The 18,583-nt window shown below is 48.5% G+C and overlaps 1 protein-coding gene across 2 annotated transcripts in view; it reads left to right on the forward strand.

Moving 5' to 3' along the window:
- mtor (mechanistic target of rapamycin kinase) overlaps positions 1 to 18,583 on the forward strand; it is a 94,509-nt gene that overhangs the window by 5,295 nt on the left and 70,631 nt on the right. For both annotated transcript variants that reach the window (XM_062541692.1, XM_062541691.1), the window contains exons 13-25: positions 474 to 679; positions 1,054 to 1,176; positions 1,568 to 1,651; positions 2,817 to 2,909; positions 3,654 to 3,788; positions 3,923 to 4,052; positions 8,011 to 8,261; positions 9,055 to 9,141; positions 10,300 to 10,467; positions 14,618 to 14,730; positions 16,041 to 16,203; positions 17,264 to 17,356; positions 18,188 to 18,334. In XM_062541692.1, the coding sequence (XP_062397676.1) occupies positions 474 to 679; positions 1,054 to 1,176; positions 1,568 to 1,651; positions 2,817 to 2,909; positions 3,654 to 3,788; positions 3,923 to 4,052; positions 8,011 to 8,261; positions 9,055 to 9,141; positions 10,300 to 10,467; positions 14,618 to 14,730; positions 16,041 to 16,203; positions 17,264 to 17,356; positions 18,188 to 18,334 (1,793 nt within the window). The remainder of the gene's footprint in view (positions 1 to 473; positions 680 to 1,053; positions 1,177 to 1,567; positions 1,652 to 2,816; positions 2,910 to 3,653; positions 3,789 to 3,922; positions 4,053 to 8,010; positions 8,262 to 9,054; positions 9,142 to 10,299; positions 10,468 to 14,617; positions 14,731 to 16,040; positions 16,204 to 17,263; positions 17,357 to 18,187; positions 18,335 to 18,583) is intronic.

Below are 18,583 nucleotides of genomic sequence, written 5' to 3' on the forward strand. Positions count from 1 at the left end.
AACCCTCTTCCCTCTAAACACTATATCCTGCAACATAAAAAAATATACTTGTGTTGGACAAATAATGCACCATTTGTTGAATGTGAAAACAATTTTGGTCAGAGTATACTTGACCCCTCATAGACTTTTCTCTTTGTTCGTAAGAGAAAATTGAAAAAAAAAAAAAACATTAGTGAATCCTACTAATCAATGGGCATTACTAAAATATGACCAAGTTATGGACATGATCAATAAAATATTTTTTTTTTTCAAAATGTCAAATATTGTTTCTTGTATGAAATCTGAGCATAGCGTAACGTGATACTGTCTTGTTTATGTTCTGCTGACTGTGCGTGCTACTGTTTGTGTAAGGGACCAAATCTGTTAATGTTGTGACAATGTGACATACACAGACATGTTTGCATTTACTCTGGCACAACGTTTACACAACACAAACCCCTCTCTGTTCCTGTTTGTCCGGTTGTGCGCGTCAGACCCAGACATCCGCTACTGCGTGCTGGCCTCGCTGGACGAGCGCTTCGACGCCCACCTGGCGCAGGCGGAGAACCTGCAGGCGCTGTTCGTGGCCCTGAACGACGAGGTGTTCGAGATCCGCGAGCTCGCCATCTGCACCATCGGTCGCCTCAGCAGCATGAACCCCGCCTTCGTCATGCCCTTCCTGCGCAAGATGCTCATCCAGGTTGCCTGTTCTACTGAAAGTCATCCCACCTGCACGCAGTACTTACCAGCCAACACTAGGTGGCAGTCACCCCACAGTATTTTAATTCAGAGCACTGCAGTGCAAATGTACGAGATGACTATGTGTAGAGATTCTCATTGGCAGAATTTTCATCTTAATCACTTTAGACACTTACTCTCAAGCACTTTTAGAATGATGATAATTGTGTAACTCCTGATATAGAAAGACACTGATATAGAGAGAATATGCCATGTGGTGGATAATATTGACCTTGCCATTTTATTTTAAGGGGATAACAATTAAGCCCCTGTCCTCATATAGCGTGAATCTATACGAAATGTGGTTAGGCTAGTTTGACTTTGCTCATTCTCTAGATCCTGACGGAGCTGGAGCACAGCGGCGTGGGGCGCAACAAGGAGCAGAGTGCCCGCATGCTGGGCCACCTGGTGTCCAACGCCCCGCGCCTCATCCGGCCCTACATGGAGCCCATCCTCAAGGTAGCCCCCTCACCCCCCACCGCAGTGTGCACCCAGGGACATGATCACAGTCACATGGACCATGACTAGATGAAGTTTTTTTAAATGATTACAGTCATTTCCGGTGTATTAGCCGCATTGTGAGTAAGCCTCAGGACAGTGTTTTCTGCAAGTTAAAAGAAACAGAACCATATTAAAACCATATTAACTTTCCCCCGTGTATTAACCTCATAGCTGAAGAAATTTTGCAAAATCAATGTATAAGCTGCTGCGGCTAATAGTTAGGAAATTACGGTAATATTATTACTCTATAATATTATGCATGTATAATGCACAATATGCTGTTGTATGAGTTGTATATTGGTGTATGGGCATTGGCATTGGTGTGTGACCTTGCAGTGCTCTCTCTCAGGCTCTCATCTTGAAGCTGAAGGACCCAGACCCCAACCCAGGAGTGGTGATCAGCGTGCTGGCCACCATTGGGGAGTTGGCTCAGGTAAGTGATCAGGGCTTTCACATCATCAGGCTGTCAGTATACAGTACATTCCTCTGTGTGTGGATGCATGCATGCATGCATGCATGCATGTGTGTGTGTGTGTGTGTGTGAGTGATTCCACAGGTCCTTTGGATGCAGAACTGGGAGAAGTTGTAAGAGCGTGTGTGTGTGTGTGTGTGTGTGTGTGTGTGTGTGTGTGTGTGTGTGTGTGTGTGTGTGTGTGTGTGTGTGTGTGTGTGTGTGTGTGTGTGTGTGTGTGTGTGTGTGTGTGTGTGTGTGTGTGTGTGTGTGTGTGTGTGTGTGTGTGTGTGTGTGTGTGTGAGAGAGAGAGAGAGAGAGAAAAAAAAGTGCGTGTACGTGTGTGTGCGTGTGACCTCACTCCCTCACTAGCTGTGCTCTCCATCAGGTGAACTTGGCCCCGGCGTCGGCCCGGCGGCAGCAGGAGCGCAGGCTTAGAGGCCTGCTGAGGCCGACAGTGCAGCGGCGAGGCAGCGCAGGAGACGCCAGAGTAGAGCGCGTGTGTGACGAGGCAGAGCACAGACAGGTAGAGCTGAGGACGCAGAGCAGGAGAGCAGGAGGAGCAGGAGGAGCAGGAGGAGCAGGGGCATGGAGGCTCTCAGGGACAGAGTACAAACAGGTGGAACAGGATGGTAAAGGTGCAGTGTATAAAGGGCCAGGCTGTGTGACTTATCCTATATAAACTTTAGGTTAGATTCAGCAAGTCTTCTAGCTGTGTGTTTGGTGTTCAAAGTCAAGGGAGGAGGGAGAGATGGGATCATTTGATTGGCTTTTGAGCACAAATACCAACACACTTTTAAGAATCCAAATCACAGACTGCACTTTTAAGAATCACTTAGGTACAATCACAAAGAAAATGGAACAGTTTAAAAAAAAGTATAGTTCAACTTTTTATGATTTATGTATCACAGTTTATTAAAGTTGGTTGATCTGTTAACAGATTTAGTCATGCCCTGGGTAACATTGAAATGAATTCACATCTGCACACCCAAGGTGGAAGACCACCATGTAAGTTAGACAGCTTGAAATGCCTGCAAATGAGAACGTCCACATCACGAGCAGATGCAACGTGACTGCTCTGCCGTCTGGTTTAGTGTGTAATGTCCACCTGCTGAGAGCCTGAGAGCTGGGTTCTGGTGTTTACCAGGTGAGCGGGCTGGAGATGAGGAAGTGGATGGATGAGCTGTTCCCCATCATCATGGACATGCTGCAGGACTCGTCCTCCCTGGCCAAGAGACAGGTATGCTCCCCCTTGACCCCCCCGCTCTGTGATCCGGTTCCTCGACACCGCACTATTTAGATATTTCTGTGACTTTTACGAGGCGAGTGTGAAGTGCATTTTGAAACCTAAGAGTCCCCCGCTTCTTTAAATCATATTTCTTTGGAGCGCTGCATTTCCCCTAGTGCCTCGGGTTGTAAATTCTATTTTTTTTTTGTATTTTTCTGTGAAAAAACAGCATTGTGTGGCTGGTAAGTTACTTCTCCCGCTTTTTAAAAGTGTCCTAACGCCGTATGAAAGCACTGGCTAAAAGACCATCGCTGTATTTCACGGGTCTCACCAAGCTGTCAAGAGTGGAACCGGGGAAGTCCAAATGGTTGCCACTGCAGTGACCCAGGATTCTCCAGTGTCCCCATATGAGTCCACTCATTCCAAGCAGTGCTCAGAATCCTTTTGTTGGGACCCTGCTATTGTCATCAGCATTGTTGCAAGGCCCTGGTGATTTAAGGGCTTTGAGTCATGTGAGAAACGACCAGAAGTCCAAGTAATTGAAGCCCGAGCCACATAGTGACTGTCAAGTCAATCTCTTTGCTCAAGGCTAATTTGCATTCTCTCAAGCAGGAAATCTTGCTCTTTTGTGACATTACTTTAAACATCTGAAACAACACTTATTTTAACCTCAGGTCATTGTTTTTGTTTAGAAAATAGAAGTGGTTGAACTGGGACATACAATTGAACTGTTGCGTTGATGTTTTCTACCACCAGGTGGCACTGTGGACCTTAGGTCAGCAGGTGGCCAGCACCGGGTACGTGGTGGAGCCGTACAGGAAGTACCCCTCGCTTCTGGAGGTGCTGCTGAATTTCCTGAAGACTGAGCAGAACCAAGGAATCAGGAGAGAGGTGCTTAGTGACATTTTGATGCTTCTGCTAATCATATTAATGAAGCAGTGTCAATACAGAGTGAGTTCTGAATAGGATCTTGAGAGATAAGACATTTGACCCCCGATGACCCTGGTGTATGTGTTGTCCTTCAGGCCATCCGTGTGTTGGGGTTACTGGGAGCGCTTGACCCCTACAAGCACAAGGTCAACATTGGCATGATCGACCAATCCAGAGACGCCTCTGCAGTCAGCCTCTCAGAGTCGAAATCCAGCCAAGACTCTGGTAAGTTCTATGACATCCTTTTGTAGGCCCCACACACACACACACACTCAGAATCTGTCCCACACATTCCCAAAACCTGTCCCACACATGACCTGTCCCACACACATCCAAAGCCTGTTCCGCACACACCCACAACCTTTCCCACACACCTCTATCTTGCACCTTTGCACCCGGTAAAGACTGAATCACTTTGGCAAGCAAAGGCCTGTCCTCTTTTTAACTCCGCGAATCAAAACCTATGGGGTTACAATGTTCTCATCAAATAGGTTCTTGTGAAATCCCGGCCATCACTCAGGTCCTAAGCCGCTCTTAGAAACCTGTCCCCTACTTCTCCCAGGTATGTGTGCGCACTAGGCCCCTGGGATTACAGCTGGATCAGAGCTGCTCTCTCATCAGTCGGTCGAGTCTTGTCTTTCCCACTGGAGAGCGAGGCCGCCCGCCCTCACCTCCGCCCTGCCCCTGTTTCCCTCGCTCGCTCGCTCGCTCGAGCACTTTTGTTGTTTATTCGTCTGCCCTTAAGGCCCAGACACACAGGCTCTCTGGGCCTCCGCTCTGGATCAGATACGAGTAGCCGCGCGTCTGCCAAAACACCGATCCAGAACCTAATCACGACACCTGATCGAAAACACATGCCTGAACTGAATACGTGTCAGAAGATGCCTTGTTTTTCTTTTTTTTTTCTCTCTCTCTCTTTGTCCCCGGGTACTGTAATGTATTAGTCATCCCATCACGAGATGAAGGAAGGCCTGTTTCGCCGGTGGGTCCCAGTTGTGACCAACGGCTTGGCAACCAGACCGTTTCAGAATACGGGATACTGTTTCAATGGAATTGGGTCGACTATGGTCCTGGAGTCGCAGGAGGTTGCTGAGTTGGTCCGGTCGGCCATGTGGAGTGGAGAGAGAAAGAGAGAGAGAGAGAGAGAGCGTAGGCCCCGCTAATAGTTTTAGCAGTGTGGCCCTGTAAAAAAAAAGACTGGGGCCCCTGAACAGGAAGCGACAGATCTCTCCCCACGGAGGGATGGAGTTTCAGCGCGGGGGTCAGTCAGCGTCTGGAGCAGCGGCGGTGGTGGTGGTGGCGGTGGTGGCTGTGGAGGCCCGCGACCACATCTGCCGTCTGTCTGCCACACATCACCGTGTGATGAATGTCAGTCTTCGCTCGGCTCTGCCACACTCTAACAGCCATAGAGAGAAAGAGAGAGAGAGAGAGAGAGAGTGTGAGAGAGACAAAAAGAGGGTGAAAGGAAGGAATGAGTGAGAGACAGAGAGAGAGAGAAGACTGAAAGAGAGAAAGAAATGAGGGGCCAGGCCCAACTTCTCACTTCATCCCCATCAGCAGCCATTGAGAACAACCGCAAAGCATTCCCACCGAGTAGGTAAAAGAGCGAGGGAAATGTCCATTGTCCAAACCACAACAAGAATATCGAAAGGACTTCTGGTTATGTGAGCTCTCCGGGTTTATCCTGGCGGATTCGCGGAGCGCAGCGCTGCGCTGCGCCTTCCCGTTCCAAAATGTCTTCTGTCTGCGGCTGAACCCTGAAGGGAGTCCCATCATCCGCTCGGGAAGTGCGCGCTGATCTCGCTTGTCACGAGCGGCGTCCCTGCACCCCGATGCTGTTTACCTGCGGTCGGACCCGGAGTTCGGCGGTGGGGCGCCGCCGTCGCGCCAGCCAAGCGACCGACCACCAGCGTAGTTTTGGCCCGGCGGCTGTGGCTGTCTCGGTACTTATTTGGGGTTTGGATTTGTTTAAAAGAGACTCTCTCTTTATTCTCTCTCTCTCTCTCTCTTTCTCTTTATTTTCTCTCTCTCTCCTTCTGGTGCTGTTTATCTATGTCTTCCTGTTTCTCTGCCTCACACACTCTGTCTCTCTCTCCTATCTCCTGCTATTTCTTTATCGCCTCGTTCATCGCACTCTCTCCCGCTCCCACTTGGAGCTTTCCTTCTGTCAGTGCCTCTATGTCTCATTGTCCATCTTCCCTCATCCACGGCACCCCAGTGACCAATGTTCTCTGGTCTGTGAAAGGTAAGGAGCTGGGAATCGAGGCCTCCTACCTTTTTTTTTTCTTTCACTGAACCCCAGGTCCCGTGCGAACGAACAGACCAGGAGTTACAGGCAGCACTAGACACACAGACACATCGTGTATTTCCCAACATCAAAACCCAGAGGCTCGTCAAAGTCGCAGGAAGGAATGTTTTTCGGGGTGGTGTACTGTTGGTATGAGGAGCACATGAAAGGCGGTAGGGATGACGCCACAGGTTTACAGGCCCCGTTGTGTCACACGTGTGCCCCCCCCCCCTCCAGTTAAAGTTTACTACCCCAGGAAGCGGGTTTTCTTTTAGACCGAAACACCCTCTCATGTGCGGCCGATTAGTAAGCCACAAGTGGACGGCCCCCATGACCTGAAATTATGTGCGGTCCACAGATAGAGCCAGACTGTACTGGAGCCTCCTTATTTACTGCTTCCCTACTACTACTGTGTGTGTGTGTGTGTGTGTGTGTGTGTGTGTGTGTGTGGGGGGGGGGGGGGGGGGGGGGTGTAATGATAGGATCCTTGTGATTATACCTCCGTGTTTGTTAACCTTGAAGAAATCCATGAAGAAATGCACTCCATGCACAGGTTTTGGATGTGGAAAAACATGCAAAGCTACGTGAATAGCATGTCTGAAGATGTGGATATTTTGGAAACATTGTTTTGAAGTGTGCTTAAAATGTACCTAGTACTGTTCTGTCTGTCTCTGTCTGTTTGTCTGTCTGTCTGTCTGTCTGTCTGTCTGTCTGTCTGTGTGTGTGTGTCTGTTTGTCTGGGTCAGAGTCAGGGTTGCCGTCTGTGTATCAGTAGCTAAGGTGTGTGTGTGTCTGTGTGTGTCCAGGTCAGGGTTGCCGTCTGTGTAGGTTTGTGTGAAGGTATATCAATAGCTAAGGTATGTGTGTGTCTGTGTGTGTGTGTGTGTGTCCAGGTCAGGGTTGCCGTCTGTGTAAGGTGTGTGTGCATGTATATCAGTAGCCAAGTTGTGAGTGTGTGTTTATGTAGGCTACTACTTCCACTCTGGCAGTTCCTTTTTTTATGTGATTGTGTTTTGCGATACGCTTGGAAAACTGTACACTTGAATGGAACAGGACTTCCTTCCAAAAAGAAGAAGGGGGGAAAAAAGCATGACTTGAAATGGATTGCGTTTTCTGATTAGAACTGATTTTAGTGCCATGACGTATTTCACCGGGGGGATTTGACAAACCCGAGCAAACCTGTCACCGGCTGGAAAAATACGCGGCGGAGATTTTGGACAGGATAGAACATGACCGTTATTCCATGGGAGAGGAGGACAGGGTTCAGATAGATCTCTGGTGATGGAATTGGACAGACCTGCGGCGGGAGCGCCAGCTGTTGTGTCTGTCCCATCCTCTACAGTAGACGATAAAAAAGAGAGAGAGAGAGAGAGAGCAGGTTGGAGTTTTTGCCATCAATGGGTTTATGGGGCTGCAGCTGACTCCCACCGCACAGGGGACCGTGAAAACTGAAACTCCAGACCTCTGTCTCTTCCTCTCTCCGTGTCTTTTCTTTTCCTTTTTCCTCTTTCGCTCTCTCCGTCTTTCTCCCTCGATCGGCCTTGTGAGTGTCCCTGTAAACGAGGTGTACTGTAGGAGGCATTTTGCTTTACCAGTCTGTGAAATGGAACCACACAAAACCCCACAAAAAAAGCCACCCTCAGCGGCCCTTAGTCCTCAAGGTTACAGGGGGATCATTTAACCTTGAGGTTACTGTTCCCTCAGCCACAATTTGTCAAGGTCAAGTTCAACAACAGAGCTACCTTATTTGTGGTTTGATTAGCGAGTTCTTGTCTTTCTCAGCGTTTGTATAGTTTCTGTATTCATTTTGTAATGGTTATTCATATCTGTGTGTGTGTGTGTGTGTGTGTGTGTGTGTGTGTGTGTGTGTGTGTGTGCGTGTGTGTGTGTCTGTAGCTGACTACAGCACCAGCGAGATGCTGGTGAACATGGGCAACCTCCCGCTGGATGAGTTCTACCCAGCGGTTGCCATAGTGACGCTGATGCGCATCCTGCGCGACCCGTCGCTCTCCAACCACCACACCATGGTGGTGCAGGCTGTCACCTTCATCTTCAAGTCCCTGGGGCTCAAGTGTGTGCAGTTTCTCCCTCAGGTCATGCCCACCTTCCTCAACGTCATCCGTGTGTGTGACGCCAGCATTCGGGAGGTAACATAACACAACACGTCACACGCACACACACACACACACGCTCACACACACACGCTCACACACATTACACACATGCACATACACATCTCTGGTGTAAAGTGGTTGGATGGGTGTAATGAACATGTATTGAATATGCCGTGTGTGTGGAAAAGTTTTCTTATCAAAATTAGGTCTCTGTGTTATTCCCTCTAATGTTACAGGACTCCACTTCCTCTTTATTTCTATCATGCTTGCTGTTTTTCAAAAGATTGGCATGGCTAAGACCAGGATTTTGTTCAAATCCAAATTCAAGATATGTAAACAATTAAATTGATATCTTACCACAGCTCTCACCAAGTTTTGACCGTATTAAATCGAATAGAAACCGGAGTCAAATTAAATTAAAGTGAAGTCAGTAACTTGAGATCCAATCCCTGATGCTGTAGTAGCTGATCCAGACGTCTATGATTGTTTTAGCACCAAGCCAGCTCTCCGTTTGGATTTCACCAAACACCAAGACACCAAAATAACCTTTGTTTTGTATTAGTGTGGTCAGCACGCATGGAAACCCAAGCATCCTGGCCCTGCTGTGTGTTTGTGCATCCTGTAACTTGGGGACCCCAATAGTGTGAAATCAGATCCAGAGAGCGTGGTCCACAGTTCTCTGGCTCGCTCCGAAGTCATGGACCTCTCCTCTGGTTCTGGTTTCATGAACTGAGGTTGACCTTCAAGTACTCCAGGATGCTTTTGGTCTCACCTGCTCTCTATCTATGTGTCTCTCTCTCTCTCTGTCTGTTTCTCCCCGCTACAGTTCCTCTTCCAGCAGATGGGCATGGTGGTATGCTTCGTCAAGATCCACATCCGCCCCTACATGGACGACATCTTCACCCTCATCAGAGTAAGTGAACCCCGGCCCGTCCTCCGCTCTCACCCTGTGCCCCCAATTTCGTTTTCTCCAGGCTTCAGATATCGATTCTGCCATGTGCAACGGAGCATTGATCAGCTGTGGCAGAAATATTCTGCCCTGGCTATGGCTGCTGGGAAATGAAACGTTATAGGCCCATCTCACCCACAACTTACGGGATCACTGCCTTGGACTTCCTTGGTTGACTTCTGCTGAAGGCCATAACAGTGTTTTTGCTGGTCGTAATGAAACAAAGAGATCCTTTCTTCTTCCCACCCTCCTACTCCTCCTATTTCCCCGCTACCTCTTGCCTCCAGATCAGCAAAAGGAATACTCATTGAGGGAATGAGGACTGCATGTGAAATGCCACCGGCTGCTAATAATGCTTCCCAGAGCAACGGAATTGGGGCTTTTGAGGGTCCGCAGGCACCGAAAACGGCACCCCGTTGAGCCGCTGCTCTTCGGTGTAAGGCCGAGTGGGCCACATTTATGAGGTGCAACAGTCACTTTTTCCACATGCGGTCACCCCTCTAACTGCGACCAGACCCCGGCGAATGGCAGGCACAGCAAGTCCCCAAGGCCGAGCGCCTCCAAAACGGTGTCAGGTAGATGGACGCTAATCCCCGTTTTGGAGCGCGTCAGGCCGGTCGGACGCCTGCAAAGCCACTTAAATGTCCAGGCCCCCGAGTGCTCGGCTGCATGGCCTCCTCACGCACAAGGAGCACAGTTTGACCCACTTCTGAGAAAATCCACCTGGCTCCCCTTATTGATCGCTTTCAGCCGCGCCAGATGAGGTAGACTTCTGGTCACGGGACTTTTGGCTGTACTTCGACCCCTTTTAAACACTCAAGTGTGCTCGCTTTGGCCGTCCTAGCCCCGAAATCTGGGTCAAACTCTGGTACCATCGTTAATTTGTGAAAAACATTAGGTTTTGGGAGACGAGATAATACCCCTGACGGTGTGCTAATCCTTTGTCAACACTGTTGCTTTAGTGATACGCTTTTTTGTGTGTGATGAATCGATTTGTGGTGGTCCTCACAGCAGTACTGGACACCCAAGAATCCCATGCAGAATGCCATCATCCTTTTGATCGAGCAGATAGTGATATGCTTTTTTTGTGTGTGATGAATCGATTTGTTGTGGTTCTCGCAGGAGTACTGGACACCCAACAACCCCATGCAGAATACCATCATCCTGTTGATCGAGCAGATAGTGGTTGCTCTGGGAGGGGAGTTCAAGCTGTACCTGCCCCAGCTCATTCCCCACATGCTGCGGGTCTTCATGCACGACAACAGCACAGGCCGGAGCGTCACCATCAAGGTAAGCTTAAAGTTCTGCATGTGCATAAAGATGTTTCTCTGATCATGTATGCTTTTGTACACTTACTGTACATAATCATCACTTAAATTAAAAAAAAGCATCACATTTGATAGAACAATTCCCAAAGGGGTCTGATCAGATTTGGCGCATCTGATTTGGCCCCTGAAGTGGCCATTTGAAAAAAAAAGTCTAAAAAAGACTAACAACTATATAATTTACACATTTTATCATAAATCGGCAATATGGCATTTTTCACATACTCATAAGAAAGGTCCTTAAATATTTTTCAATAATTGAAAATAAGAAATATATCAAATTTGGCCCATGTGATGCCATATGCAAGTTCATGTAGTGTAATCAGAATTTGTGTAGTCATAATTAAGAATCATTTACATTTACATTGAGTCATTTAGCTAACGCTTTTATCCAAAGAGACGTACCAAAAAAGGGAACCGTCAAGATGTGTTGTGACTAGGACATGTTAGTGCAGCAATAAGATCACTCCCAAAATGTAATCGTTTCTGCCTTGGGTCACTTCAGATCTTTCCTGAAAATTCCATCAAAATCCTTTTTGAGTTATCTTGCTAACAAACAGACAAACAGACAAACAAACAAACCCCGATGAAAACAACCTCCTTGGCGGAGGTAACTACAAGCGCTTTGGACTGAGTCAGTGTATGAAAATTGCATTTGGGGCTTTCTGTTGATGAGGGCTGTCACCCCACTGTTATTCTCAGCCACAGCCCGTCTGAACACACTCCCACACAACGAGACCTTTTGCCTCGATGTACTCGTCCAAAACTTGAGAAATATCTCTCCCTTTGGCTCTATTTTCAAAAAGCATGATAGCTAAATAGCAGAAGCACTCACAGATGTCATGGACTTTACAAGGGCTACACTGACAGTTTACGTGATAATGAAGGTGTTTGAATACCAGCAAATTTGAGCTTAACAGCACCATTAAAAGGTATCGTGGTGCTTTGTCAGTTTATTCAGGATTTTGGACACCATCATAAAAACCCATTGCCGCCTTTTACAAATGTGTTTAATGATTTTAAGTTTCAAAAATGACAAAAATCTGGGCCCCGGCAGTGGCGCAACTGGCTGGGGCACCTGCACCGTACGCTGGCGACCCGGGTTCGATTCCCGCCCCGTGGTCCTTTCCAGATCCCACCCCGACTCTCTCCCACTCACTTCCTGTCATTCTCTCTACTGTCCTGTCCAAATAAAGGCATAAAAAGCTCAAAAAATAATCTAAAAAAAAAAATAAAAAAATGACAAAAATCTGGCTCTTTGGATACACTCGGGAAACTAGGCCTCACACAGAATTAGAACAAACTTTTCAACAACAAATGCTAAGGAGAGGACAGATGTTGTGCAGGGATGCAGTACGACCATGTGGCCAGTCTCCTGGGCAATGCAGTCTGTCAGCCCCTGATGACTAAAATTACCGACAGACAGTCCTTTACAGTCCAGTTATTTGGGTCATCACGTAATGGTTTACGTGGACTGTCGCCATCTCTGTCTCTCTAGCCCCTGCATGGAGGAGCACATGAAGTCATTAAGAAGTTCAGAACGGATTTTGTGGAGAGAGAGCAGACAGTGCCCAGTGTTTATCTGTAATCATACTGTATTCATAGTCCAGTTAGTGGGTCAGCCCGGAGGCCCCTCTGGGTCCAGCTCACCTTGACAGGCCTCCAGAGCTCTTCATGTTTCCAATCAGCACATGAATTAAACGCATATTTCCGACGATTAAGATCACCTTGATGATGCGATGATTCATTGGGTTCACTGGAGCGTTGTCCTTTTTGGTGATTTCACTACAAATGTGCCGTGGTGTTGACGTACGTTGTTTTCTGTTCTTTCTTTTGAGCCTATCAGTTACAGCATCAGCCATTATCTCACACACAGGCTACCGTCCCCTGTGGTGTTCTTCTTGGGTAGTCCGCTGCCACATATATTAAACAGGTGCTTGATGCATTTGGCAACATAGATGTTGTGTGCCATGGCATCAAGGTCACAGTATATTTTGTAGAAAAACAGGGCAGGCTTTCTAGTCAAGCAAACGTGCCTCCGGTAAGCCAACTCAATAGATTCCTTTATTCACCCCTAAATTATTAGCAGCTGAGAGAGAGCAGAGTTACCCTGAGGTACTGCAGAGTTAAAACGGCGCTATCTCCAGCGCAGGCTATCTATGGCACAGGTAATAATCATCATGCCAGTGTTGTGTATAATATGCCCCTGTTCTCCTCTTTCCATAGTGCAATAGTTAAGTAAAGTAAATCAAATTAAGTTAGCAAATCCAATCAGTCACGGTAATAAGTGTGTTAGATTCTGCGGTATTATGGGACATGATGTCAGAAAAACAACGTCAATACAGCAGTCGGGTTGGGCAGTTTGTGTAACTCCTTTTGAAATAGGTTGAAGTGAAATTGTAGAATCTTAGTGACGTAATTGTCCAGTCAACAGAGCAAAGTGAGCATACCCTACTGTATGTAAGGTATGTGGTGTTGTCCTAATTGCTGGAGGACTGGGATCCAGGACGACCTCCCTGTCCACCCACCGGTAGACCTGACTGCTGCGCTGCTCAGTTCACCTGAGGTGTGTCCAGTGATCTCAGTGTTTGGTCGCTGCTGTTCCTTTACACTCGCAAAAAAATTAGACCAGTGAGCGCATTGGTACACAAGCATGACTCTCACACAGTCGGTGCGAGGCCTGGCTTAATTTAGTTCCCCCCTCCCCATCTCTCCATAATTTTCCACCTTATGTGGAGGCCTTGTAATAACCCAAGAATTGTGTTTTGTTTGCAACCTCACCCGAAAACACATGTTTCCGTGCTTCCCACTAAATACAAAATACCAAATGTATGCAAACACTTGTGGTTCTCCCCAACACAAAACCCAAACTGTCTAAACCACTTTGGAGACACCCCAGCAACACTGCAATACATTACGTACGGAGATTGCAGCCAAGGGGATGCTGTCGAGTGACTGGAAACCTTCAGGGAGCACTGTGCCATCAATGAGAGCGTTTGTGTTTTTGCTCGATGAATAGACTACTTTCCCACCCACAAGGGAAGGATGGAGCTGACAGGAGATGCGCTCATGTTAGCTAGTGCTAGAAACCACATGTGCACGATGCCTTCAGGAGTTCAAGCCTCCATCCTCGATACTTTGTAGTCGAAAATCGGTGACCTCTCGCATCTCTGCCTTCCCCCGACTCTTTGAAATGGTTATCTGCACCTCCTCTGCGGTGCCTAAATAAACGCTCATTTCACGGTGGCGTTCCTCGAAGCATGGATTAAGATGTGGCTTTTTACATGAAAAAAATAAAAAATAAAACACATTTAGGGCATGAGCTAGATTGTGGTTTGGGAAGAGACTCTTGCTTTGCACTTCAAAGTCGAAATGGGAATATCGTAGCCTCCTCGCGCTCCCCAATCACGTTCCGTCAAAGTGGGGGAATGGCGCTCCGCTCCGAGACCCAGATAAAATATCAGCCGCTCGCACACGCCGCACCGCAGGCTAATCTAGCAGACTCGGCGCGATTATTCAACTTTTTTTTTTCTCATATCAGGGGAACAGAGAGGGCAAAAACACACCACTTTTTTTTAAATTTTTATCTCTGCGTGCTGATACTCCGAGTAGTTATGAGTGCCCTGCTCCCACATCTGGATAGACCATAACAGGCAGGCGGTCTGGAAACGTGCCAGCGCGTCGGCAAGCGTTTAGGGAGGCCATGACGAGTGGCCGTCTGAGCTACCTTCCAGCAGACGCGCCGGTGAAAAAAAAAATGAATTAGCGTAGCTTTGTCATCCCTCCCGGGCCATCCTGTCCAGCAACTCGCGACTTTCCTGTGACCGGTCTCTCACAGCAAACTGGAACATCTTCAAAAAAACCACATGCTCCCCCCCAGTTAGATAAACAGAGCTGTGTTCTTCCAGCCAGTGTTGATGACACCAGGTGGATTATTGCTATTCATTGTCATGGGGAAAATGAACTTTTACTGTGTTATCTCTCGCACACCTGGGTAGTGAGTTTGTGGAGGAGCCCAAGAGGGATTGTCGAGCTTCCCCTGACTGCCCACGGTCACTCGACACTTGCTTCCTCTGACTTGTTGCTTCTGCCTTTTTCTGTCTGTCTCTCTGCAGCTCCTCAATGCTATCCAGCTTTTCGGTGCCAACTTGGACGACTACCTCCACCTGCTGCTGCCCCCCATAGTGAAGCTGTTTGATGCGCCGGATGTTCCTTTACAGGCTCGCAAGTATGTGTACTTTCCAACACAGTTTTATGACCAGTCCCTGTAGACAGTGAGGACATCACTGTTGCGTTTTCCCACATATTACCTAAGTTGCTCTGCTCCCAGGTCCTGGGTCTTTGGTTAGCTGTTTAGATGGATGATAAAGGCTTGTATTGTGTTCCTGGTCTGAAAGCAGGGTGATTCTTGAGAAAATGTCTGAACAAATCTCAGAAGGCCGTTACTCACTCACTTTCACGACAGGATCGCTCTGTCTAAATTAAATCAACCCTTATGAATGTTTTTTTTTTGCCCACTTCATTGCACTCAATAAATGTAAGATTCTGCAGACAGACTGCAGTCTTTCCTTCCAGACAGTTGTGAGGCATGCCAATCAACACAGACGCAACGCGGCTATGCCAAGGCGCTCTCCAAATCCGCCGGTGCGATGCAGGCCCCGTTGGGTCTTTTAGGCTTTGGTCAGTGACGATCGCTTTTCGCTCTTGAGTTTACGCAGAGTCGCGTTTCAGCGCGGTGCGGCCGGGAGCTAGCGAGCGCGCCGAAATCGATCGAGGTGCTGATTGACGGGAGCCAGGCTCATGTGACGTGCCTCCTCCAGTGTCAGGAAAAGGGGGGGGGGGGGGTTTGCGGGAGAGGGCGCGGGTCTGATCACGTCTCTAATGCGCGGAGCAGATCCCTTCTGGCTCCTCATCTGTCGGCTCCAATGTATTGTACCCTACTCCCAGCAAAAACACGTTGCACAGACAGGAGTCTGGTTTGATCCTGGCAAGTGTGTTTTTCTTTTTCGCTTTTTTAACAGCAAAATGTGTTAAATCTATTTGGGAGGGGGAGAGAGAAGAAAAAAACAGAAACGTTTTCCAAAACAGGCACCGGGTTGGGTGGCGGTTATCGTCGTCAGTCATCATGCCCTGATGAGTAGTTAGGACTGCCTACTGAGTGCCACCTAGTGCTTGTGTGAGCTTTTTCCACGTGGCCTCTGACTAAGCGTCAGTAGCTGTTTTTGTTTCGCTGGTCGGCGCGATTTTCATTTAGCATGGTTTTATTTGTCCCCCAAAAGCAGTTTTATAGTGTTCCTTGGCCTCGATCCCCACGGGCTAGCATGTGGTGGTGATAGCGAGTAAAATTCCCTTGGCCCACCAAGGAAAACACTCTTGAAATGACCTAGCGTTTATGCCTTTTTACCCACTGAATTTAGTTTTGTGTTTATTTTTGTTTGTTTGAAAATAAAAGTGAAAATTATGTGTTTTGAAAGTGGAAACTGCTTTCTTATGCCATTTTGGTTTGGGTGTTTTCCCCCCTCTGTGCTTACCCCGCAGGGTTGCCTTGGAGACCTTGGACAGGCTCACCGAGTCCCTCGACTTCACCGATTACGCCTCTCGCATCATCCACCCGATAGTCCGCACCTTGGACGGCACCCCCGAGCTGCGGTCCACGGGCATGGACACACTGTCCTCGCTGGTCTTCCAGCTTGGCAAAAAGGTGCGTCTCCGAGGTGTTGTCTGGTCACGCTTTGCCACCATTTCGGCATGTTCTCACCGCCAGGCTAGGGGCCAGTGCACTTTCCAGAGGGGTGTGTGTGTGTGTGTGTGGGGGGGGGGTGGAACCTGAAGCGCACGCCCTGAGGGCTGTGTTGTGGTGATGCTGAGGTTACCTGCCCCCTGCTGAGGAACTTCCTGTCCTGCCTTCCCTTCAAATGCACCCACGCACGAGGCACTGACGTAATGGAGCAGGGCAGGGCGGGGGGGGGGGGGGGGGGGGAACAGAGGATGGAGGAGGATAATGAGAGAGAGAGCGAGAGAAAGAGGGAGCAAGAAGGGGAGAAAGAGAAAGTGTGTGAAGGAAAGAGTGGTGGTGTGGGGGGGAGAAAGGCAGAGAAAGAGGGGAGAGATGAAGTCATCAGTTGCCACCCCCCCTATTCTCCATCTACCCCCCCCCCCACCCCCCTCCTTAGAAGTCCCAAACCACCAGGGCTCAATTTAAGCCGTCTGGCCTCAGACATGAAAGCAGCAGCCCGAGATGAAATGGGGGGGGGGGGGGGGCGGGGTCGGGAGCGGGCCATTGGCCTCTGTCAGAACACGGCTAGTCTGTCATTTGGGATCGGGTACACATGCTCCATGCCATGTGCTGCACACACTCACATGGGAGGCAGGAACAGCACACACACACACACACACACACACAAGCAGACAAGCAGACATACACACACACACTTACACAATTACACACGTAAGCATGCAAATGTACTCACGTAAGCATTCTCAGACACGTATGAGCATACACATACACTCACGCAAGCAAACTCACATAAACGCTCAAGCTTACACACACATAATCTGTAAGTGTACAACATCCGTGGTTGATTAACACATTGATGCATTCACATGGCAAAGCCAGGAAGAAATCTCAGAAGGCTAACTGTGGATTAAAAGGTGTCCATTACGTCACACATACATCAACTCAAAATAATGCTCTCTCTCTCTCTCCCTCTCTCTCTCTCTCTCCCCCTCTCTCTCTGTCTCTGGTTTGTTGTGACCCTCAGTACCAGATATTCATCCCCATGGTGAATAAGGTGATGCTGAAGCACAGGATCAACCATCAACGTTACGACGTTCTCATCTGCCGGATCGTCAAGGTCAGTGTCCCTGCCGTCTTTTTCTCTCTCTTTCCTCCTCTTTCTTTCTCTCACTCCTTTCTCCCACATCTGTCCATCTTGGCAAAGCTCCAAGTCAGCCCCCCTCTCTGGCGTTCTTCATATTATAAGAGGGAAAAGAGACAAATCGGTGTGTGGAGTGGAGTGCCACTGATGTCATCCACGTCTGCTGAAAGGAGAGGGCTTCCTACACCCTGAAACAAACAGGCTCTTGTGTGCACAGTGCAGGTGGAGGTCCTCGGCTTCTCCCGTTACGTTAGTCACCGACCCGTTTCCCCGACGCGCCAACCCACACATCCTGGCCCAAACACACAGCCTCCAGTTCCAACCCGAGAGCCATTTAATCTTCTCGCACTCTGGACATGATACTTCCCACCCTTCACTGTCAAGACAGCCATCGCACAAAAACAAACACAACGAGCACATAACGTAGTTGACCCGCTTACGGCAATTCTCCCCTTTCGTCATTTCGGGGAAGACGGAAAAGTCAGGAGTGGATGGTGGTGTTTTTTGGTGTTTTTTTTTTTTTTTTTACTTTCTTTTTTCTAAATAAGAAATGAAAAAAAATCATGTGGCCCAGGTTTATCTCATCTCCATGGACTGGCTGGAACAAAAGAGCGCTTGTTGGGATTTGGCTTGGTCCCCCAACGCAGGTTTTCTCATTTATGTGAGCCACGCTACAGGTCCGCTCTAATTAAGCCTCCGTAATGGACTGCATGTGTGGGGGCCGCTGGCCCGACCTGACGGACAGGTCTCTTGCGACTGCATTTGATTTTATTTACTCATTTGTTTGCTGTTGCTGGCTCTTTTCAGGGGTACACTCTGGCGGAGGAGGAGGAGGACCCGCTGATCTTCCACCACCGGCAGCTGCGGGGGAACCAGGGTGACGCGCTGGTCAGCGGCCCGGTGGAGTCGGGCCCCATGAAGAAGCTGCACGTCAGCACCACCGCCCTGCAGAAGGTGCGCGCCGTCAGGAGAAGCCTCTCTTTCTCCGTCTCTTTCTGTCTCTCTCTGTCTCTCTTTGTCTCTCTCTGTCTCTTTCTATCTCTTCTCCGTCTCTTTCTGTCTCTCTGTCTTGTAGACACTTTATTGGCATGACCATATAGATATATGATATTGTTTAAGGGTTTGTTTGGGTACTTACAAAGTATATCAGGTACATCAGAAGGGATGGTGGTGGTCTCTCTCTCTCTCTTGCTCTCTCTTTCT

This window comes from Sardina pilchardus, chromosome 7 (genome assembly GCF_963854185.1).
Source record: "Sardina pilchardus chromosome 7, fSarPil1.1, whole genome shotgun sequence".
NCBI classification, from domain to species: domain Eukaryota; kingdom Metazoa; phylum Chordata; class Actinopteri; order Clupeiformes; family Clupeidae; genus Sardina; species Sardina pilchardus.